General features: G+C 41.4%; 2 protein-coding genes, 1 long non-coding RNA gene and 1 other non-coding gene across 7 annotated transcripts; 3 read left to right on the forward strand and 1 right to left on the reverse strand.

Annotated features, from left to right (window-relative positions):
* The first annotated feature begins 120 nt into the window (after positions 1-120).
* On the forward strand, positions 121-4662 carry LOC144037434 (uncharacterized). Of its 2 annotated transcripts, XM_077548929.1 has the most exons (10): positions 121-479; positions 906-941; positions 1024-1086; positions 2281-2355; positions 2779-2826; positions 2903-2957; positions 3325-3414; positions 3493-3556; positions 3629-3671; positions 3765-4662. In XM_077548929.1, the coding sequence occupies exons 1-9, from the start codon at positions 458-460 to the stop codon at positions 3650-3652; spliced, it is 477 nt and encodes a 158-aa protein (XP_077405055.1). In that variant the 5' UTR covers positions 121-457; the 3' UTR covers positions 3653-3671; positions 3765-4662. The 2 variants fall into 2 exon arrangements, with proteins under 2 accessions (XP_077405055.1, XP_077405056.1); XM_077548930.1 differs by lacking the exons at positions 121-479; positions 906-941; positions 1024-1086 and adding an exon at positions 1919-2063 and having other exon boundaries at positions 2779-2957.
* Positions 1990-2122, forward strand: LOC144037871 (U8 small nucleolar RNA). Its single transcript, XR_013289105.1, has one exon. It is a non-coding gene; the product is annotated as a U8 small nucleolar RNA (small nucleolar RNA).
* On the reverse strand, positions 4098-16457 carry fam83hb (family with sequence similarity 83 member Hb). 3 transcript variants are annotated; one of them, XM_077548928.1, is made up of 8 exons: positions 16279-16457; positions 11216-11394; positions 10790-11122; positions 9822-9986; positions 9603-9727; positions 8974-9516; positions 6661-8878; positions 4098-5624 (listed from the first exon to the last, which is right to left on the reverse strand). In XM_077548928.1, exons 2-8 carry the CDS (start codon positions 11336-11338, stop codon positions 5604-5606), a joined length of 3528 nt encoding a protein of 1175 aa, XP_077405054.1. In that variant the 5' UTR covers positions 11339-11394; positions 16279-16457; the 3' UTR covers positions 4098-5603. The 3 variants fall into 3 exon arrangements, with proteins under 3 accessions (XP_077405054.1, XP_077405053.1, XP_077405052.1); XM_077548927.1 differs by having other exon boundaries at positions 16241-16457; XM_077548926.1 differs by having other exon boundaries at positions 16237-16457.
* LOC144037435 (uncharacterized) lies at positions 15984-18826 on the forward strand. The gene is made up of 3 exons (XR_013288893.1): positions 15984-16590; positions 18079-18125; positions 18353-18826. It is a non-coding gene; the product is annotated as an uncharacterized LOC144037435 (long non-coding RNA).
* Positions 18827-19240: the final 414 nt, after the last annotated feature.

Raw genomic sequence — 19240 nt, forward strand, 5'->3', positions numbered from 1 at the left:
CAGATCGTAGGGCACTATATAGGCAAACAACCTTATTTACCATTTCAAGTTTTCAGTTCACCTAAGATTACTTATGGCAGAGAAGTGGGGCACACCTTGGACTGGTTGCAATTCATTCAATCGCAGGGCACATTTAGACAAACAGCTTTCATACTCAGGCCCGTTGACGGTTATAATAAAGCGATCAACATACAAATTCCACAACTTAAGGCCTGAGGTTCAAACCCAGAACCACTCAACAGTGACGCAGATGTGCTACACACTTGAACACTGCTGCCACCGTGAAACATCTCATGTAAAATGGATGGTGGATGTTAGTAAAATGCCCGCCGTTGAAGTGTACTATAAGTTTCTGGCGCCTAATTGCTTGAAACTTCCAGTGGACGAAGTGGACATCACACGAGCTCGTTAAACGAGGCATTTACAGCAAAAACTGTTAATTTCCTGGACAGTGGACATGTACATGGGCGATTCCGCAGGTGGGTCGACTACCACTTATTTTACTACTTGGGTAGAACATGAAAAATACGCAGTGCGACTGCTAGTTGTTATCAGTTTGTCAGCGTTGGTAAAATTGCAGCTACTAGCATTAAGTTAGCTTCATTAGCTTAAATATATTGTAATATTCGCTGTTAAATGTGTAACATTCGTGTATTTAAAGTGCTGTATTTAAGTCTAATGTGACGTTGTTGTAATTGATATTTGGACAAGCTCACTCTATGTTACCATATTTTATTCCGTTGCTCGTGGCTAAGCTAAAGCTAAAATGTATTAATTGTCAAAAGTGGCGCTTAACTGACTAATATCTACAATATGCTTATAATTATTAAATAATGGCTTTACCGGTACTGTATTAACTGATAGTAGTCGATACTTTTAAACATTTATTTTCTTGTCTTGTACAGGGTTCAACATGGAATGCATTATTACAGCTAAAGCAGGCGAGCGTATCTAAATTGTGTTCAAATATTTTATACACTAATACATAAATGTCTTAAATGAGCTAAACTGTTGATCCACTAGGTGGAGGTACAGACGAGCCCAACATTGAACAACTGAAGCGAAAACTCGCTTGCCTGCAACAAGGTAGTCAACCTTTTATTTCTGAACACATTGTTTTAAATGACATGTTTGGTAATTATTTATACAATAAATGTTGATCAAAATGATCCTATTTGCACTATGTATTATTGCGATGTGGACGATGATCTCCAATGGAAAGTTCAGACTCAGCAGTTGTGACATCTTCTGGCCTAATTTATTTATGTTGGCTAATGTGAGGCTATTATATTGTCAAAATAAACGTTAGTGTCCGTTCAGTGCAGTAAAAATAATCAGTTACATTATTATTATTATTTTTGAAATATCGTGTTTATTTGGATAAACTCTAAAGTGACACAGTTTGATACACTGGATAAGTATTTCCGCTCGACTCTTTATTTAAAAAGAAAGAAACAAAGAAAAAAGGATGCAATTTGTTTATATTGTCTATTTCTCACACATCGTTCTATTTTACGTGTTGGTTTTTAGTTTGATTTGAGCGGAAGTTGTTGTATTTCCGTTTCCGTTTTTTTTTTTTACGTCGATGTGTTTTGCCGTCTGCATTTCTTAACACAACATGCTAGCCACAACACGTGACAAGTATGTGCATTATTATCTTATTTAGGGATGAAATTTGAAGTTAGCGTCAAAATGTTCCCCCCAGAAAGTTCAATTTGCTTCGTTTATCATTTTGCGCCAATAAGAACGCATGCATGCGATGACGTCATTTTAAAATTTAGCATATATTATACGTTGAACCTTCGGAATCAGTGCAGAAATAAATGTCTCGTCGTGTTGTGACTCGTTCTCCGACATTTTCAGTTCTCAGCCATAACGAACTTACCCCTTTCTCTTTTTAAAGAGGGGCGGCTTACAGAGGAAGGTGAAACCGTGAGTTAGTTGGCTGTACCTCAAAATTAAGTTTGCGATTTGGCGATGCAAATGTTATGATCAGTGAGGTACATCCTTACCTGTTACTCCTTTAATGGAGTATCAGATCATGATGAATGGAGAACTATGAGGTATGATTAATATCTCTCTCCTGCTTGGAATGCAACACCCTTGCAGGAGCCATTCTGATTTAAATCGATGTTGAAAAATAATATATTGGATTGTCTCTTATATTGGGTCTCTGATTGAGATCATCGACTAATGCTATAGAGCATGTTAAGTTCCGTCTTTAATTTTACTTCTGCTTTTCCTGTTTTCCCTAACTTGTTATGTGATGTGTTCCTAAAGGCAAAAAAGTCCTGGTGGAGGAAATTTTGGAGAGGAAATCACTCATTCACGTTCTACAGAAGGAGCTTGCTTCGCGTAAGGAGTGCATATTGTCATCACATACGTGGAACCTTCAGAGCAGAAATTCCCCTGAACAGAATTTTCTGGGAAAATACGCTTGCAAAAGTGGTAGGAATTTGAATTCAGATGGTGGTGTAGTGACGTCGACGACGGAAAAATTGAATAATGATATTATACTAAATGTCACTAGGGGGCAGTATAGCACAGCCAAACACCTCCATGTTCCCTCGTCATAATTTCCAACAGCTTCTTACTTATATCACGCTGAGCTTTTCTTACACTTATATGTTAGATACTTTACATATATTTGTCTTAATTTCTTTAGAAAAACGCCCATTTGAAAGTTCTACTTAGGAGTGTTCTCTGTCTTTTGCTGCCAGCATTTGTAATGGGATAATGTCTTAGTAGAGTACATAAAAAAAGTCTCTGTTGTTTCAGTGCAAACAGAGGCCTACCAACTGGAGAGGACCGATCAAGATAAAAGTGGTACTGCATTTTCACGCGCAGTTTATGAATCTGTCAATCAGTCTGGTAAAAAAAAAAAAGGCCTCTTTTCCTCAAGAGTTGTCACAGAAGTTGCAGTTCCAGTGCGAGGAATCCGAGCTCGAGTCTGTCAGGTGATCTCTCACATTCAAACCAGAGGAACGACATATCTAAAAGTCCTGAAGACATTATTCATTTTCTAAGATGAACATGTGTTATTTTCACACTAGATGGTAGTCATTTATTATGGCCCTCGCCAAGTTGCCTTCTCTCTGTGGAAAATAAGTTTTTTCCTAGTTGATTGATTCTGTATTGGTTGGTTAGCTTTTAAGCAGAAGATGATTTGGAAAATTTACTTTTTAAATTGTGTGTAGTATGTAAGAAGTACATCTTTTGCCAGCTGCATGTTTTGAAAATACATTCTGAGCAAGAGTTTGTGAATCAGTGAAGCTTGCATGTGTCGTATTTTTACATTTTTGCGCTACCTGACGTCCATTTTAGGCTTGCCAAGCAGAACAAGAAGAGCGAAGAACTCCTGGCACAGTGCCGGTATGAAATCCAGGAGTTGAAGCTCATGCGGCGCAAGCTTCGGTGCATATTAACAATCAGTATTATCCACCATTATTCATTACTGTACATCTACCGTAACTTAAAGTGTTGAAACTACAGGATGAAGTTTGAGAATCAGCTCCATCAACTGATTGACCAGCACAAGCAACTCCACGCCATCATTGTAAGTTGACCAGTTTTCCAGCACCTTGTAGTACTATTAATAACTTAAATATTCTTCTTATTGAATTTCCAGAAAGATTCTCAGCCAAAAAAGTGAGGCAGAGCATTGGCTCAAGGTAAATAACCTTAGCGCATATTATTTTTTCCTGGCGAGCTTACTCTTATTTTCTCTTTCCAAACCATTAACTTTTGTTCCATCGCTCTTGCAGAATGTGCGACTTTAGCCCACCTGATGACATACACCCCAAGGACTTACAGTGCACATGGACTTGTACTTTAATGGGAAAAAAAAATTCTTCTTTTGTCCCAAGTTGACCCAAGGTAACTATCAAACTGTTCCCCTGGTAAATCTGTTGGATTTCTCTGCTTCATTTTATGTTTTAATAACCTGTTTCAGACCTGTTAAACATGTGAAATGTTGTTATATTCTTAAGCCAATACGTTGTCACTTCTGTAATTGCAAAAGTGCCCAGACGAGCCATTATTGGCTTTGAAGAGGTTTAATAAAAGTATTTGCAGCATACTACAAATACAACACTAAATGACCACATATTCAAATTTTATTTAAAAAAAAAGGAGCAAATATGAATACAAGGTTCTTAGATACTACAGTGTGACAAGTATTTGTTAATTAAAAACAACCAGCCAATTCATTATTTTGAATATGTACAATCCCACATATAAAACTGTGTAGCAAAAAACAAAAAAACTAGACCAGCCTTAATCTTTGGTTCACAAAATCCGACCGAGGTGTCAACGACATCCAAAATGAGTTGAATAAGTCACGTCGGCATAACATTTGTATTCCTTTCGCATCTCGCTCCAAAGGCGGGAACACGGACTTTCTCCAGTTCAAGTCGAAGCTGTAAACATGTTTATGTACATTAAATAACAAGCTTAAAGCCAAAAAACAACTGCACTTAGCTTAGCTCTGTTGTGCCGACCTGTTGAGAGTCTTGCAAGTTGACTACAGGCTCAATATGAGACATCAGAGAACCCTCCTGTTATGGCGCGGCTCGAAAATGACCTTAGTTCAAATTTGAAAATCGAGAGAAAGATATTTTTTAAATACAAAAAGGAATTTACAATAAAATGTTTTATGCTGGCCTTACCTTCTTATTTTCTTTTTATTATAAATATTTTTATATTATGGTTTTATTTGCATTACTTGGTAGATAGACACAAGTTGGGGTAGAACTGTCTAATGCAGGGGTGGGCAAACTTGTGCTCAGGGGATGGTCACGTTTGATTTTTAAATCAGACAAAACGTCATGTGCATATTTGATATTTAACTCATAATCACAATAAGACGATGATGAAATAAAAAATATGACTGAGGGCTTTCATTATGTAAATAAATGCTCAGTCGGCCAAATCAAAGAACATTGTTCATCCTATGCGGGCCATACTTTGTCCACCCGGTCTAATATATTATACACAGTTTCCTCTTGGCAAATATTATACGCTTATTCCCACTTTATTTCATATACATCTTATCTTATTTCATACCAATTAAACACAAAATGTTTCATCATGGATAAGTGTGTCATCTGCAATTGACATAACAAGAGGGTTTTAATAGTTTCGTACTGTTAATATTTGTGTTAGATTTTGGCACACATTCCCAAAGGGAAAAGAAAACAAAAGACAAAGTACATGTTTTTTTGTTGTTGAATGGCTTATATCTGTCTTTGCGTCCGCTCAACGTGTTTTTTAACTTCCACTTTCAGTCAACAAGCCCGCACCAAGCCCATCTTCTCTTTTGCACACTATCCACTTTCGGTCGCGTTATAAGGTCAAAGTTGTACCAGTGTTTGGCAAACAGGCGCATTCTGCACCCTTTTTTTTTTTTTTAATTTTTTATTTATTTTTTGCATTTTTCCACGTTGTAGTTTCAAGCTTTGTTCCGGGTAAAAAAACAAACAAACAAACAAACAAATCTAGCAGGAGAGGTTGCTGTGTTGGAGCGTTGTTGGCACGTTAGTAGGTTAGATCAACGCCCTTTGGTCGATTCCCACGTTGTCATCACCCGGGCATCTTTTTGCCCGTTATCCGAGGGTATTCCCCATCTGGTAAAAGAATAACAATGCAGTTGGTGGTGGTGTCAATTTAAGTAGTTGAACATATTTGAGGTGACTGAATTAATACTTTATTTGGTACCTTTTATTGCTCACAGCATTTTAGAAACTCAATTCTTATGTGTTATCATTAAACCAGTTCATATTGCCGTATTGAAACAGATAAAAGGTCTAAAGATTAAGATCTTATTTTTGGAATATTGTTCCAAATATAATTTCTACATTTTACGCCTTAAACTGGGCATATACTGTGTGAAAATAATCCAGTTTCAAGACCAGTTCTGAGATTTTTTTTGATTGGGCCCCTTTTCAAGTCTCAATGTGCGTCGAAAACCAAAGATTAGGTGACACAAACAAGGTTGGCTAGATTACTGAATGTAAAACAATCAAATGACAACAGTGTGCTAATGTAATTTTACGCCGCTTCACAAAACTAGTGCGTTGCGCGACATTCGCAACCTTGAAAGGTCGCCACCTCAGGACTCAGTTTGACTTGCATGATTTGGGCATGTTGCCAAGCTACCACCCAAAACCACTTGCAGGATGGTCTATTCTGTTGCCAAAAACTTTGCGATATTGGGTTTTGGAGTGAAACTTCAAGATGAAACTAAAATGCACTATAACCTTCACAGGTGTACTTAATTTGATCCTAACCAAACCTTTGAATGCACATGCCCGACTGCTTATTGTTTCACTCGCATTTAGACATCATGAGACAAAAACGATTAGTCAACGATACGTCACCATAGCAAGGCCTCAAACTGGAAGTGACCTTTGAGCTTAGCGCATCGTAGGCAGGTTGCAACAGAGATACTGGAAGACCGAAAGCATCACATAATGTGGACCGCCTTGTAAAGTTGGAATTAAGTTTTCACGAGTTTAAAGGTCAAATTAGGCTAACTTCTAAAGGCCATAGTGCATTTAAGTTTTATCTTGAAATGTTATCGAGATACGCCCTCCTAACTTGTTGTGCGGAGGGCGTATCTCATCTCTGTAAATGTCATCATCGTACATAGCAGCAAACTACCTCAAAGCGGCTGTAGACCTTCTTCTCCTTCCTCAGGCTCTCTATCCTCTTCAGTAGTCCCTCCCTTTCCTGTACGACGCCTTGGGGTCGCAGCAAGCGGTTCTTCTTGGCGGTGAAGTCGTTGTCCTTCGCATCGCGGTCTCCGTCCTCGTGTCGGTTCTTCTGGCTGTTTGCTGAGATCTGCTCCAGGATGACTTTGGTGTCGTCGCGGAGGTTGCTGCTGAACAGCACCGAGCTCCCGGAGGGCTGGTACCGGGACGAGCCCGACGTGCCAGGCAACGTCCTGTGGTTGGCGGTGGTCTGATCGGCAGCGCTGGATCCTGTGTCCTTATTTTGTTTTTTATTGTAATCTTCCACTATTTCTTTCACCGTGCTCATACCGCCCCTATCTTCTCCCGACGACTTCTTCTCCTTATCCTTGGGACCCAAGAATCCCTTTAGCCTCTGAGTCTGTTTCTTCAGGAAGTCAAGCGTCTTGCCGTCCCCCTTTGCATCGCCAAGCGTGTTTATGGAGGTGTTGGATCCCGTAACTTTCTCTTTGGAGTCGTCGTGTGACAGCGTGGAGGAACTATGAGAGCGAGTCTTCTTCAGCTCGCTCTTCTCGGAGTCCGTAGCGTCCGTCAGGATCTCCTCACCGCAGGAGACCCTACGAGGATTAAGTCCCTTAAGCTTAAGCGGGTCCCGTTTAAAGATCTTGGGCGACGGAAGGGGCTTTAAAGTCTTGAATATGTCTTTCTTCTGACTGTCCGACGAGTTGTCCTCCTTGTGGGTTTCGGGAGGCTTCACACTTACGAAAGGCTTGGGAGAGAGTAGAGACGGTTTGGTGGGCGGGAGCAAAGATCGTCTATTGAGTTCCACAAGCTTTTCTGAGAGATTTGGTTTCTTTGTCTCGGATTCTTTCGAACTAATAGGAGAACTGTCTGTTGTAATTGTGGGAGAATTGTCCGAATAGTCTGTCCTCTTCTCAGCTGGCTCGGGGACTTTTAGCGATGCTTCAGTCTCTATTTTGGAGGCTTTTCGCTTAGCAGCTACGTCTTTGAAATATTTAAGTCGACTGGCAGGGTCATTGATGTTCAGTGATGGTGATGTGTCAGTGCTGGAGGACTCAATTGTCAGATTTGACTCCATGTGCTCTTGAGGTTTCTGGAACTCCTTTTTTCCTTCTGATATGTCTGTCAATCGTTTCTCGCTTTCATTTGAATCCTCACTTTTTTCCTCGTCCTTCTCCTTACTCTGCTCCTCAGCCATTTTTTTCCACTCGAAAGGTTCCCGAGACACCAACCGCCGCTTCTCTAGGATCTGAGCCACGATAGAGGATTTGCCCTCGTCCTCCGTGGCGGATTTTAGGCCGCCGCTCCCACTGTGCATTTCTGCTTTAGACGATGAGAATATGAGCGACGAGCGCAGACGCGAGCTACGCTGAAGGAGCGGGTTTATCCGTGCGCGGAAGGAGTCATGTTTGGAAAGGAAGGGTTCCGGAGGATCTTTGGCTTCTTTTTCCCTACCGTCCTCTTTTGCAGAAGCCCACTTATCATCTCTCTCCCATTCTTTCTCCACTTCTCTCTCACTTCTATCCAGCGAAACTGAAGAAATCAGGTTCTTGGTGGTTGTGTCATCAGGGATGATGGGCTTCCCAAAGCGTGGTTTTTGGATTGCCGCTCTGGGCTTAGGGGTGACATTTGGTTTTTCCTTTAGTTCACATTGGGAGCCTGAGCTTTCACTGGGGTCCTGAGAAGGTGGAGCATCTTCAAATGCGTCAGGCCCTGCGGGTTGATTCAGACCCTCTTCTCCGCCATCCTCATATGTACTCAGATATGAGTGGATCCTCCAGTTCCGCAATCCATGTCGGACGCTTGCATCCTGGCTGTGTTCCTGATCCGTCTGCTTTGGAAATAACTTTTTGTCCGCTGTGTGCGGATGTGTGGGCGAGCTCTGACAAGCATACGCCTGACCAATGGTTGGCCTCTTCTGGGCGGCGCTTCCTCCATACCTTCCAGCTACCGGAGGTGCATGAACACCATCGGGTCCGCTTAAATCATCGGAGGAAAGCTGTAAATGGCCTCTCCCATAGTTTCCTGTGCCGAACTCGAGGTCTGAGCGAAATGAGCTTGAATCTGAATACTGGTCGATGGCTAGATGTGGAGGACGATGTCTGTCATAGTGTCCGTGGCCAGAGCCTGGTCCAGGACCTTCATTGTAGAAATTGTGTCTTGGGTCTCTGTAAATAAAATACAATTAAATAAAATCCTGTGGGATTTATCAGTGGCTATGAACGCTAACACCGAAATATTGGGGGTCAAAAAGGCAGCATACCTGTGGAAGTCCGTCTCATCCAGATTGTTCATGACTCTGTGCTTCATGTAGTGCCTGGAGGACATGTAATTGTCCTGGGTTCCTTCCGCGTAGCTGTGCCTCTTGAAGCCGCTCAACTCCATCTGCCGGGACACGATGGACCGTCCCTGCTCCAAGTAGGACTGCTGCGGACGAAACTGCTGCTGGGAATACTTCCCAATCATAATTCCCGACCCGTGCTCGATGGTGTGACGAAAGGGGTCGTTTCTTCGGAAAGGAAGTGCCAGGTTGCGTTCCTGATCTCCGTACGGGAAGCCCGAGGTCATCTCGGGCTGCCTCCGGAAGTTCAGGGGGTTCCGTAAGGACTGAGTCCTCTTTAAGCCCAACTGTCGGCTTAAGTAACTGCCGGTGTCCGGGACCGCAAGCGTTCCATCCGACGGGTCGATGACGAGGGGCTCCGACTGAGCGTAGAGGATGCGAAACTCTTCGTCGAACGTGGCCACCAGTTCTCCGAGAAAAAGGTGAGCGATGCAGCGATTAATTTTCTCATACGACCACATGAAGCTGTAAAAAAAAAAATGGTAAGAAAATGATCTTAATTAATTATATGATAACTAGAAAATAATTTAACAAAAAGGAACAGCACTCACCTGTAATTACCGCTGAGCACAGCCCTGCAGTCAGCCAATAAGAACCGATCTTTCATTTGCCCCTTGAAAGACTTCCCCGTTCGGGATTGATACGTTATTCCCGCCACAGTCCTGACACGCATCATCTGTCAAATTGAAACACATCGCAATGTGTCAGGTTTTATATTATTGAGGCAGGGCCTACCTTACTGGATGATAAGCATCTGACAAAACCCTTACCTGGATTAAGTCCAAGTTGACCTTGCAGTTGCTCACCATGGAGACAAAGTTATGAGCTTCCTGCTCGTCCAGAAGAATATAAACTGGAATGTGGCGCGCCGTCGCGTCCAAGAGGTCGGAGAAAATGTCCACATCCGTAAATATGTCCATCACTACTGCGATAACCTGAAAAATATAATAAAATGATGACTTGTTAATTGTTATACAAATCAAATAGTCTGACTTGGCGGGAAATGGCAAAAATGACACTGTATTGAATACATCAGTCATGATGAGACAAACAACCAGGGTCTCTATTATTTAGATATTGGTGTGTTGGAGAGATTTTTATCAATCAATTCAATCATCAATCAATTTTAGCAAGTGTCGCCTGGAGTATAATGCCGGGTGACAGACTACGTCCATTTAAAATCTCCATAAGCAGCCAGTTAGGAATCGTGTTATGTTAAAAAAAAAAAAGCTGTTTCCAGACTTAAAAGAGTCTGAAACATCTTCAGACTTGAACCTAAAAAAAATCATACTGTGTAAAACTGTAAAACCGCAACGTATTAATCACATTAAACGACTTATACAATGAGAATGGGAGATCAACTCCAAACACAAGCCGCCAATGCGAGCAGGTCTAACTAGCAACTACTTATGAGCCCTCACATCTGGCATGTGCATCTCTTCTTAATTAGCCCTCGCCAAAGCCTGGCAGCCAGACATTTGTCGGGAAGGGCGTAGCAGCAAAGTTGGCAGTGTCAGATTAAAAGTACAATTATTCTCACAGGGAGCATTACCCAAACATGCATGAGTCAGCAACGCTCTGGCTTCTCAGTACATGTGATGAAGACAAGATAGGACACGACATGTTGATTTATGACATGTGTGGGTTACACCAACACACTGATAGCCGGTTCATGTGGGACGCTTTAAGCTGCAGGTGCCACGTTTCTCCCAAAAGCTGGATCAGCAGATTTTCTTACCTGCCGAGCATTCTTGATGAGTCTCCTGGCCTGCTCCTTGATGCTTGGCATGTTTGGCTCTGATGGGTTGACCAGAGTGGTGACCTCCGTGGGCCCGATGAAGCTGTTCTGTGTCATCGGCCATCCCAGGTCCAGGCCCGGAGCGGGCATGTCGGACTGCATTGGCCAATAAGTGTCGGACGAGCCCTCCACATTGTGGCCTGCCTCCGGGTACCTCAAGTCAGGAACGCTGTGGGCGTGTGTGGGCTCCTGGATAGTGGATTTGATGTGCTCAATTTCAGCTTGTGCCAGAAAGCTGACCACATCCGCGCACTGGAGGAACTCATAGTAGCCCTGGTGGGGTAAAAAAGCACACAATCAACTCATAGTTTTGGCACAAATATGCTTGAAATACCCCGGAATTCTTTCTTCTTCTTTTTTTTTTACCGATGTATCGTTCTCTATCAGTGCGTCAATGGCAAGTCGGTATTCCTCCTTGTAATGCGGAGGCAGGTAGTTTGGGTCCAGCGGGTTTTCGCCAAAGGATGAACTCTGAGACCCGTGAGCCATGGTTGGAGATATGAGTAGGGGTCAATGTCAAGGTCGTTGGTGGGGAATGCGGAACTCTGCAGCACAAAAGGCAAGAGAAAAAGGGATCAATGTTGAGTTTGCTGAAAACCACAGTGTGAGAATTGGTGAGCAATAAGTCGAAAAATTTGGAGCAGGAAAGGTATGCAGAGGTGTATGGGCAGGTTCTCTTGCTAAGATCTCTGCTGAGTCAACCTGTCACAGCCGGAAGACATTCAGACGCCAAGTCGGGAGGGATGGCATGATGAATACGTTGCAAAATAGACACAGGACAGATACAAAGAAGTTGTTTCAGCCAAAACTCAACTCAACTTCAACACTCCTGTTTAGTGCTTCTGTTTTGACTCGGTCCTTGTCATTTGATTAAACCCTCAATGGTACAATGCTACGTTGCCTTATGTGTTTTTCATTTCATGACCAAGCTCGTAACTAAATTTACAAATCATTTTCCCCATTGCAAGTAAGGAATTTAAATTAAATCGGTTCCAGCTGTCTAAAAACACAATTTATTTATTTTTTAACTTGTAAGTTAAGATACTACAATATTTGACAAGAAACCACACTCACAGTTTGTAAAGAATGACCCTCTATATATCAACACAAGGCCAAACAAGTCACCGACCCTTAACTAATAATGAGCCCCAACTGTAGTTATTAGCCTCTCTTGTAAACACAGTTTTTTATTATTATTCCTAAAATGAATGTGATATAAATGTATGTATTTTAGAGGTTAAGAACAGAAACCCCTTCCCGCAAAACTCACCCTGTAGCGCCCCTTGGAAAGTTTGAAAGCTTCCCCAATCAATTGGAAATTAGGCTAGGCGATTCTCAAGAATCCATGCCTGAAAAGGATTATTAAGACGGCCATTTTGCTTTAAAGTAGCCAATTTTCAGTGAATTCCAGGATTTAAACGTTGCCAAATTCCTATTAAGGAATTGGCAATGCTCCCAGGCTGTATTCCAAGTACAGCATAGTTTAGAGTGCAATCAGCTGAGGCAACCAGGTCACCCCCCCCCCCCCCCCACACACACACACACACAACCCCCAATTGTTTTAAAATTTAATTTGGCCCTAACGTACGAGATGCCTCATCTGGTGGCGGCAGCACTTTACGAGCTCCTCGAGAGAGAGACAGTTCGCTGGCCATTTTGAGACTGTGAACTTGCGGCCCCTGTCTCATGTTTCTGAGAGAATTCCGACTCGCGGGTATGCTGCAAAAGTCACATTTGTCTTTGTTTTGAGTCAGAACCGAGGCAAAAACCACAATCCTGTTCAGCAACTTGTTACGGCGCGGTTTTTGACTGCGTGGCTACGTCTCCGTGGAAACGTACCGTCTGTCATACTATGTTGGGAGGCTGATTGTCAGTGTGTGCACAAATGATCCTTGTTATTTAGGAGGCCAAGTGTTTTTGTTCAAACTTAAAGAGGCGTGTGATCTTTCCACATTTGTTGCCGTGATAGCCGGGCGGACCTAAGAGAGGGCAGGCAGGGAGAGCCAAATTTACTAAACGTGGCCCAAGTGAGTCACCAGGTAGCTCATTTTTTTTCTAGCCGGTGAGTCATCTGGGAGCAAAATGGCCGACTTCCTGCTTTCTTGAACTTGAGCATTTGTGGTCTGCTCCACTCTTCCAAAGTATGTTGGGCATGCATGCGACTTCGCATGGAATCATTTCACAACCCCCAACATTTCATTGTTGAATAAATCAAGCTGCCTGATCCGTTCTGCTGAATCATCACATTTGAGTTGTGTGATGAAATTCACGCGCGTGAAGAAATAATAACGCGGAAAAGAGTCAAGCCGGATTGAGCTCTACTGTGGAAAAAAAAAAGAAGCACTGATGAGCCAACCCTCCCACCTGGCTTACTCGTTGGGATAGTCAAACAAACACGGTCTGCTCGCTTTGTTTTGACAGCAACGTCCAGCTGCTGAAAGTAACGCCGCGCTAGGGATCGTACACTTGTTCCTCCCGCGGCAAAGCGAAGTGGCTCTGACAAGGACACGACGGCCTCGACAAAGGCTATTTTAAAACACAACAGGCAACGACAACGTCGTGGGACGCACATGCAAGACCATAGGATTGTCAAAACAACACCTTGGGTTAGGGTATAGGTTAGGGCTTCCAAAAAAAGGATTTAATTTCACCGTTTCCTCGCTTACATGTGAAACTCGGACGAGGCCACTGCCGCCTCATCAAAAAACTGGTTAGGCACGTTTACATGGCAACGACAGTATATGTTCATGTCCAGAACACAGTGTTGTCAAAACATTAAATACAGTAAATTTTGTAGCGCAAATTTTACTTTGAAAAAGACTATATTCGGTCCCAGTCTAAACAGATTCAACTTTATACTTGGAAGAGAGTAAAAAATATATAATAAAAAAAAAAAATATATATATATATATATATATATATATATATTTTATTTTTATTTTTTTATTTTTTTTTAATTTTTATTTTATTTTTTTTAAATCAACCGTTGACTGACCCATGCCACTCTTACTCGCAGGTGTCAGGTGGAAAACTCGTATCTCAATTTTGGGTCTCCTTTGGGACACATCAGCAATATGTTCGCTAATAATAAGTCTAGCATAGCTCAAGTAGTAGAGTGGCCATGGTTTTCCATGCTGAAGGTTGTGGGAACGTTCCTCGATCCAAGTGTAAAAGTTTACTCTTTTTAGAATGGGAACGAATATAGTCTTTTTTGAGTCAAATTTACTCGACGAAATTTACTGTGTAGTTTGTTACCTTGATGTCATTTTTCAGTTTTACAAATTTTGACAGAAAAAATAGTATTTTTTAAAAAGGTTGCAATACTCATGCTAAATCGTCTTTTGACTACCATTGGTTGGCATAATGTGGATTGGTTTCAAATTTACTTAGATATAATTCCATGTCCTTCATTTTCAACGTTTTTCACATTTAGATGGAAAACAATGCTAACGTATTAAGCTCTGCATTCAAATGTTTGCATTTCAAGGCTCCAAACTGTCGCCGTCATTGAAAACTTGCCTGTCTTTGTTATCAGTCAACCTTCAACCTCTGCCAGGTTTCTAAGCCCGATGTTGAGATGAGCTCATTCTTGGCATTCCTGTGTTGACATTTACATGAAATATCGTTCGACAGAAGATGTTCGCCCCCACACCCAAAAAATGTATTTCCATCTCAACACCTGACTCAGTAACCCGGCACAGATCGCAAACTTAATCAGACGTCTCCTAACCCGCCTCGCCCACTCGCGCCGATCGGGCATACCTGGCGTTCATTTAGTGCGATAATTCGGTCCAGCAAGGAATACCTGAGAACAGGTTGGGAGGGACGAGCCAGTTCATGCGCTGCACTGTCACCGCTTTTTCAGCGGCGGCTGGCGTTAACGTGCCCGGACAGACGTTCCCGCGTTTCGTCACACCTCGGCGGAACTGTTGCGTGCCGCACAAAAGGGAGGATTCAAGATCGAGTTCAGTGTATGGAAGCCAACGGTTCAGGGCTTAGTGCTGTTTACCAGCACAAAACCCGACAAAAGTCATTTGAACTCTTTGTATGGTAAACATTGAAACGCAGTGGTGGCTTGACCTTCAAGTGCCCCAACTTATGAATTCTTCTAGTTACAAGCTGTTGACTTTTTTCTCACGTTGCTGTTTAGGGACCTTTTTTCTCATGATAAAAAAACCTTTGCCGGATTCAGGACTTTTCATACTACAACGTTATTCACATAATATTGCAACTTGATCGCTGTAGTAATTTTTACTTTAAAAAAAATAAAATAATTTTTTTTTGAACTTTTCTCTCAAAATATTTCTTTCTTGCAGTTGCTACAACCTTTATCTCAAGATGCAAACAAAAATGTTTTCCCTTGTTAAATATTGATCTTCAATGCTGAGATGACGAGATATTTGTAATTTGCTTGTTGCAACTTTATTCCCGTAATCTTACAACTAGTATTCTACTTTTTTTTCTGATACAGTTTGTTCCTCGCAGTTGGTACAACTTGTATCTCATGATGCTTAGGATTTTTTTCCTCATTGCAGTAGCAGTTACCTTCTAATTGTGAAATGTTTTTTTCTTCTTCGCTGGTTTCCCCTGGAAATGATTCATGTGAAATCTGCATTGCTCCCCCTGTGGTTTCCAGGCGGTACTACAACATTCTGTCCGTATCCGCCAGCTTTGGAAGTCTCTATCTAATGCAGAGCATGAATGGAGCTTTTCCAGTATCTTTCAGAACAGAATGGAACCACTTTAGCCTGTGGCTACCCCAACAAAGACCACATCTATAAAAAGAAGCACCGCGAAAAATTCTTGCCCCAATACCGATTTTCCCCCCTTGTAATTACACACACTGGAGCACTGTTTTCCAAGTGAGTGACTCACCGGGAAAACATGGGCAACCCGATTTGAATTTACGCTTTTTTTTTTTTTTATGACTGCAAACCAAATGTGATGCGTGCAATAATGACTGTTATGGAGGTATCAAAGTCCACAGGCGGGGAACGTCTCGAAACTGGGTTGGCTTAATTAGGCACACCTTTTTTTGACTATGCTGTCTATTTTTAATTAGTTTTTAAGGTATGTCCATGGGCAGTAGTTACCTGGAGGATCTCATCCTCCAGCCTGGACTGCAGGTCAAAGACATTCTACTTTTTTTTCCAACTGTAACTGCACTCACACATACACACGGTGAACTTTACAATCAGATTAAAATATGAAAACTTTTTTTGCAAAGCAGAAGGGAGAAGTGCAGAAAAAAACTGGACAAGACATAGGGAATGAAAGAAAATAGCAGCCTTATATAGGACAGAATACAGTAGAATAGAATGGAATGTGGAGCATGAATAGAAGCGTGAAAGTCAAGTCAGGAAGTAAATTGAATAGAGCCAGTTTACCGACTTGATCTTTTGTCCAACTTCGTCTCGCCTTCCATTTACCTCCAAACTTGTACAACGTCTTCCCTTCGTTTCCGCATTTGAACTTGTAAAAAAACAAAAACAAATAATTGTCAAATCCTCCCCCGAAGCGAGGCTCCAGGCCCGAGTCGACTGTTGTGCGTGCGCGTGTCCGTCCAAGTGCACCCTCGGGGCCGCCGCCACTACGGCGAATGAAGAAGGAGGGACCGGGACGCTCCGTGAGAGGCTGGAGCTCCCCCGCTCACCGGCCGAGAGACTCCGCCCAGGAGACGTCTTTGGTCGGGGAGAAACACTCAGAAGCTCCCGCTGGAAGCTCCGCCCTTAGTGGCGCTTGTGAGTAGTGCAGTTTTTTTTTTCTCCCACCCTCCCCACTCAAAAATGGCTGCTTGTTGTTCATTGTTATGAAACTTGTTGTAAGTTTAGTGCAATTAATTAATGTGTGTTATATTTATGAAATAATTGTATTGTAAGTGTGCTACATTCCTCTTGTTACAGTTTGCTGTATGTATGAATTGGATCAAAAAATACAAACTGCAATTATTCCTAACTACAAAAACAAATCAGACCAATTTTACTGCAATTGTATATTTATCCCAATTGTTATTCTCTTCTAATTTGGCAATTTTTAAATTATGTTTTGATTGTTGTGCAAATAAATAATGCTTATACAATAATAACACAATTTGAGATCAAATGGCATCTAATTTCACTTGTGCAAATACGTAATTTTTTCCCTTTAGAAATGTTTTTATCAAAAATTTACATTTTCTTTTTTTTACTTAAAAATATATTTGTTGACTTTTTTGTTAAGTTGTTCTCCCAATTGAATACTTTCTGAAATTATTATTTTTTTCATTTAAAAAAATGAAAACATGTAATTATTTACTGTCGTTAGAAAAGAAAAGAAAGGTCCCCTCTGGAAATTTTTTGAATTTTGACTCCTGAATAACAACATTCTGGTACATTTGTTTTGTCTAATAACACATTCTAAGATGATTACCTTCTAAAGTAAATGTTGCTATTATGTTAATGATTGCACAATGCAGTGTATATTCTCACCATACGTACATGACCTTTGACTGTGTGTGGCCTGCATGTGATTGCTTGTCACAAATGGATTTTTATGACCATTATATATGACTAAATCAATTGATACTTGGTTGTTTAGCTTTAAAGTGATTACATTGTTGTTACTTGTTAATAAGTGAGTGATAAATGCATCACAGGACAATAGAAATGACTCACTTTTACTGATCAGATCGCAGCTTGAATTATTTTAATGATGTTCTGTTTACTCAGTACACGCCTACCTTAGGTTTTGCATCCCCAGAATATTTTTTAATTAATTTTCATAATTAGAAAATACAGTTTCATTAAACTGTCATATATTTTTCTTCTGAATATTTTTTTAATAGAAGTTTTGTTTCTAAATGTAAAAATAAGTGTTTTTCCCCACCAGAATAGTTGCATTTAATCTTGACTTTTCTTTTCTTAATATTATTTAAAATGGAGATTTTGTTTTCCTCCATAGTTTTTCTGTTGGCTTTTGAAACCCCTTGATTTTATGTATTTATTTTTGTATTTTTTACATAAGTCAAAGTTAATTACAAAGATTTTGTTTTGGTCTTTGGATCTTGACTTATTGTTTTATTTAATAGTAAAAATAGGATATATTTTTAACCCCAAAATAGCTTTTATATTTTTTTAATATATAAATGTAAAAAAAAAAAATTATTCCCCCAATTCTCCAGAATAGTTTCCTTGAATTTTGCCAATTTTAACACTCTTTTCCCCCCTCCTTGTCTTTCTATCCGTGTGTAGGACTGATTAAGTGAACAAAGCAAGCCAATGCATGAGTGCACAATCAGGTAAGTACTTTGCGAACTTTAGCTTTCTTTTTACGGCTTTCATCCTGAACACACCTTGTTCCATGTGCACTCCGATAGCAACGCACACACACACACAGGAGCCACTATTTCCCAAGGGTGCGCCACCTGTTTGAATGTGTGTTCACCAGCCATGTTTTCAAACTCTCATCATACCTGTTTGTGCTCAACTACTCGTTTAAATGTGCAACTACCATGTTTGCCTTCAGCACGACTGCATGAAAACTTGAAGCGGGAGTAACAAAGGAGGGCGAAAAAGACGCTCCCGACGGCAAACAGGTACATACACAAACGGCGAGGCGAAGGGCGCGGCTGCTTGGAGGAATGCGCCGGAGGCATCTCGCCACACCCTCCCGAGCTCCCCCCTCCCGTGTCCCTCCTGCCATCTTGCCTCGGCTGAGTCACCTGCTCAACCTGTATGCTTGCAAGTACAGGCTGGAAGTCCCAATGTTGGCCACACACACCTTGAAACGCAAGCAAACTTGAAAAGTGGCTGGGGAGGGCGGGGTTTTATTTATTTTTTGCACTACTCAACTAAAGATGGGACAGGCGTACAATTCAAATCAGTTTTCTCCACTGTGATAAATGGAAATGCCTTTCATCCATTCCAGCCTTCCAAACCAAACCAACAAAAATGTTTGTCAAGTACTTTTTAATAATAGCACACTGGCAAATTTAAATTTATAAAAACAGACAGTAATGACGTATTTGAATATACTCTCAAGAAATTAAACACTTTTGGCAAAATTTTTGCTTCATTGTGCTGTTCCTTCTGGTGTGCACATTTTGGCCACCTGGGGGCAGTATAATACACACATTCAGATATACCTGCATATCAAAACTCGTTAGTAAGCTGCTGATGTTGCTGATTTTCTTTTACACATTACTACATAAGATAACGATCTCTGAAACGTCCTCATCTGCATTTCACCTCCCGCGCGAGCTTTCCCAGCGTGCATTACTCACGCTGTAATGTCACACCTGAGTATAAGGTGACTCTCCACAGCCGCGGGTCATCTTAACACCATTGTGCCGCCGGGCTCCACTCTGTCCCCTTTCACAGCCGTGCAATATGCTCAACATTGTGTCCCACCTAA

The sequence above is a fragment of the Vanacampus margaritifer genome, chromosome 17 (genome assembly GCF_051991255.1).
Source record: "Vanacampus margaritifer isolate UIUO_Vmar chromosome 17, RoL_Vmar_1.0, whole genome shotgun sequence".
NCBI lineage: Eukaryota > Metazoa > Chordata > Actinopteri > Syngnathiformes > Syngnathidae > Vanacampus > Vanacampus margaritifer.

Bases quoted from the DNA above. Each gene is read 5' to 3' on its own strand.
- fam83hb (XM_077548928.1), bottom strand. From the start codon at position 11,338: ATGGCTCACGGGTCTCAGAGTTCATCCTTTGGCGAAAACCCGCTGGAC. The intron at 9,517-9,602 runs GTGAGTGCTGTT...TTTTTTTTACAG, and splicing joins GTGCTCAGCGGTAATTACAG to CTTCATGTGGTCGTATGAGA. The intron at 8,879-8,973 runs GTATGCTGCCTT...TTTTATTTACAG, and splicing joins GATGAGACGGACTTCCACAG to AGACCCAAGACACAATTTCT.
- LOC144037434 (XM_077548929.1), top strand. From the start codon at position 458: ATGTACATGGGCGATTCCGCAG. The intron at 1,087-2,280 runs GTAGTCAACCTT...GTGTTCCTAAAG, and splicing joins ACTCGCTTGCCTGCAACAAG to GCAAAAAAGTCCTGGTGGAG. The intron at 2,827-2,902 runs GTACTGCATTTT...CTTTTCCTCAAG, and splicing joins GACCGATCAAGATAAAAGTG to AGTTGTCACAGAAGTTGCAG.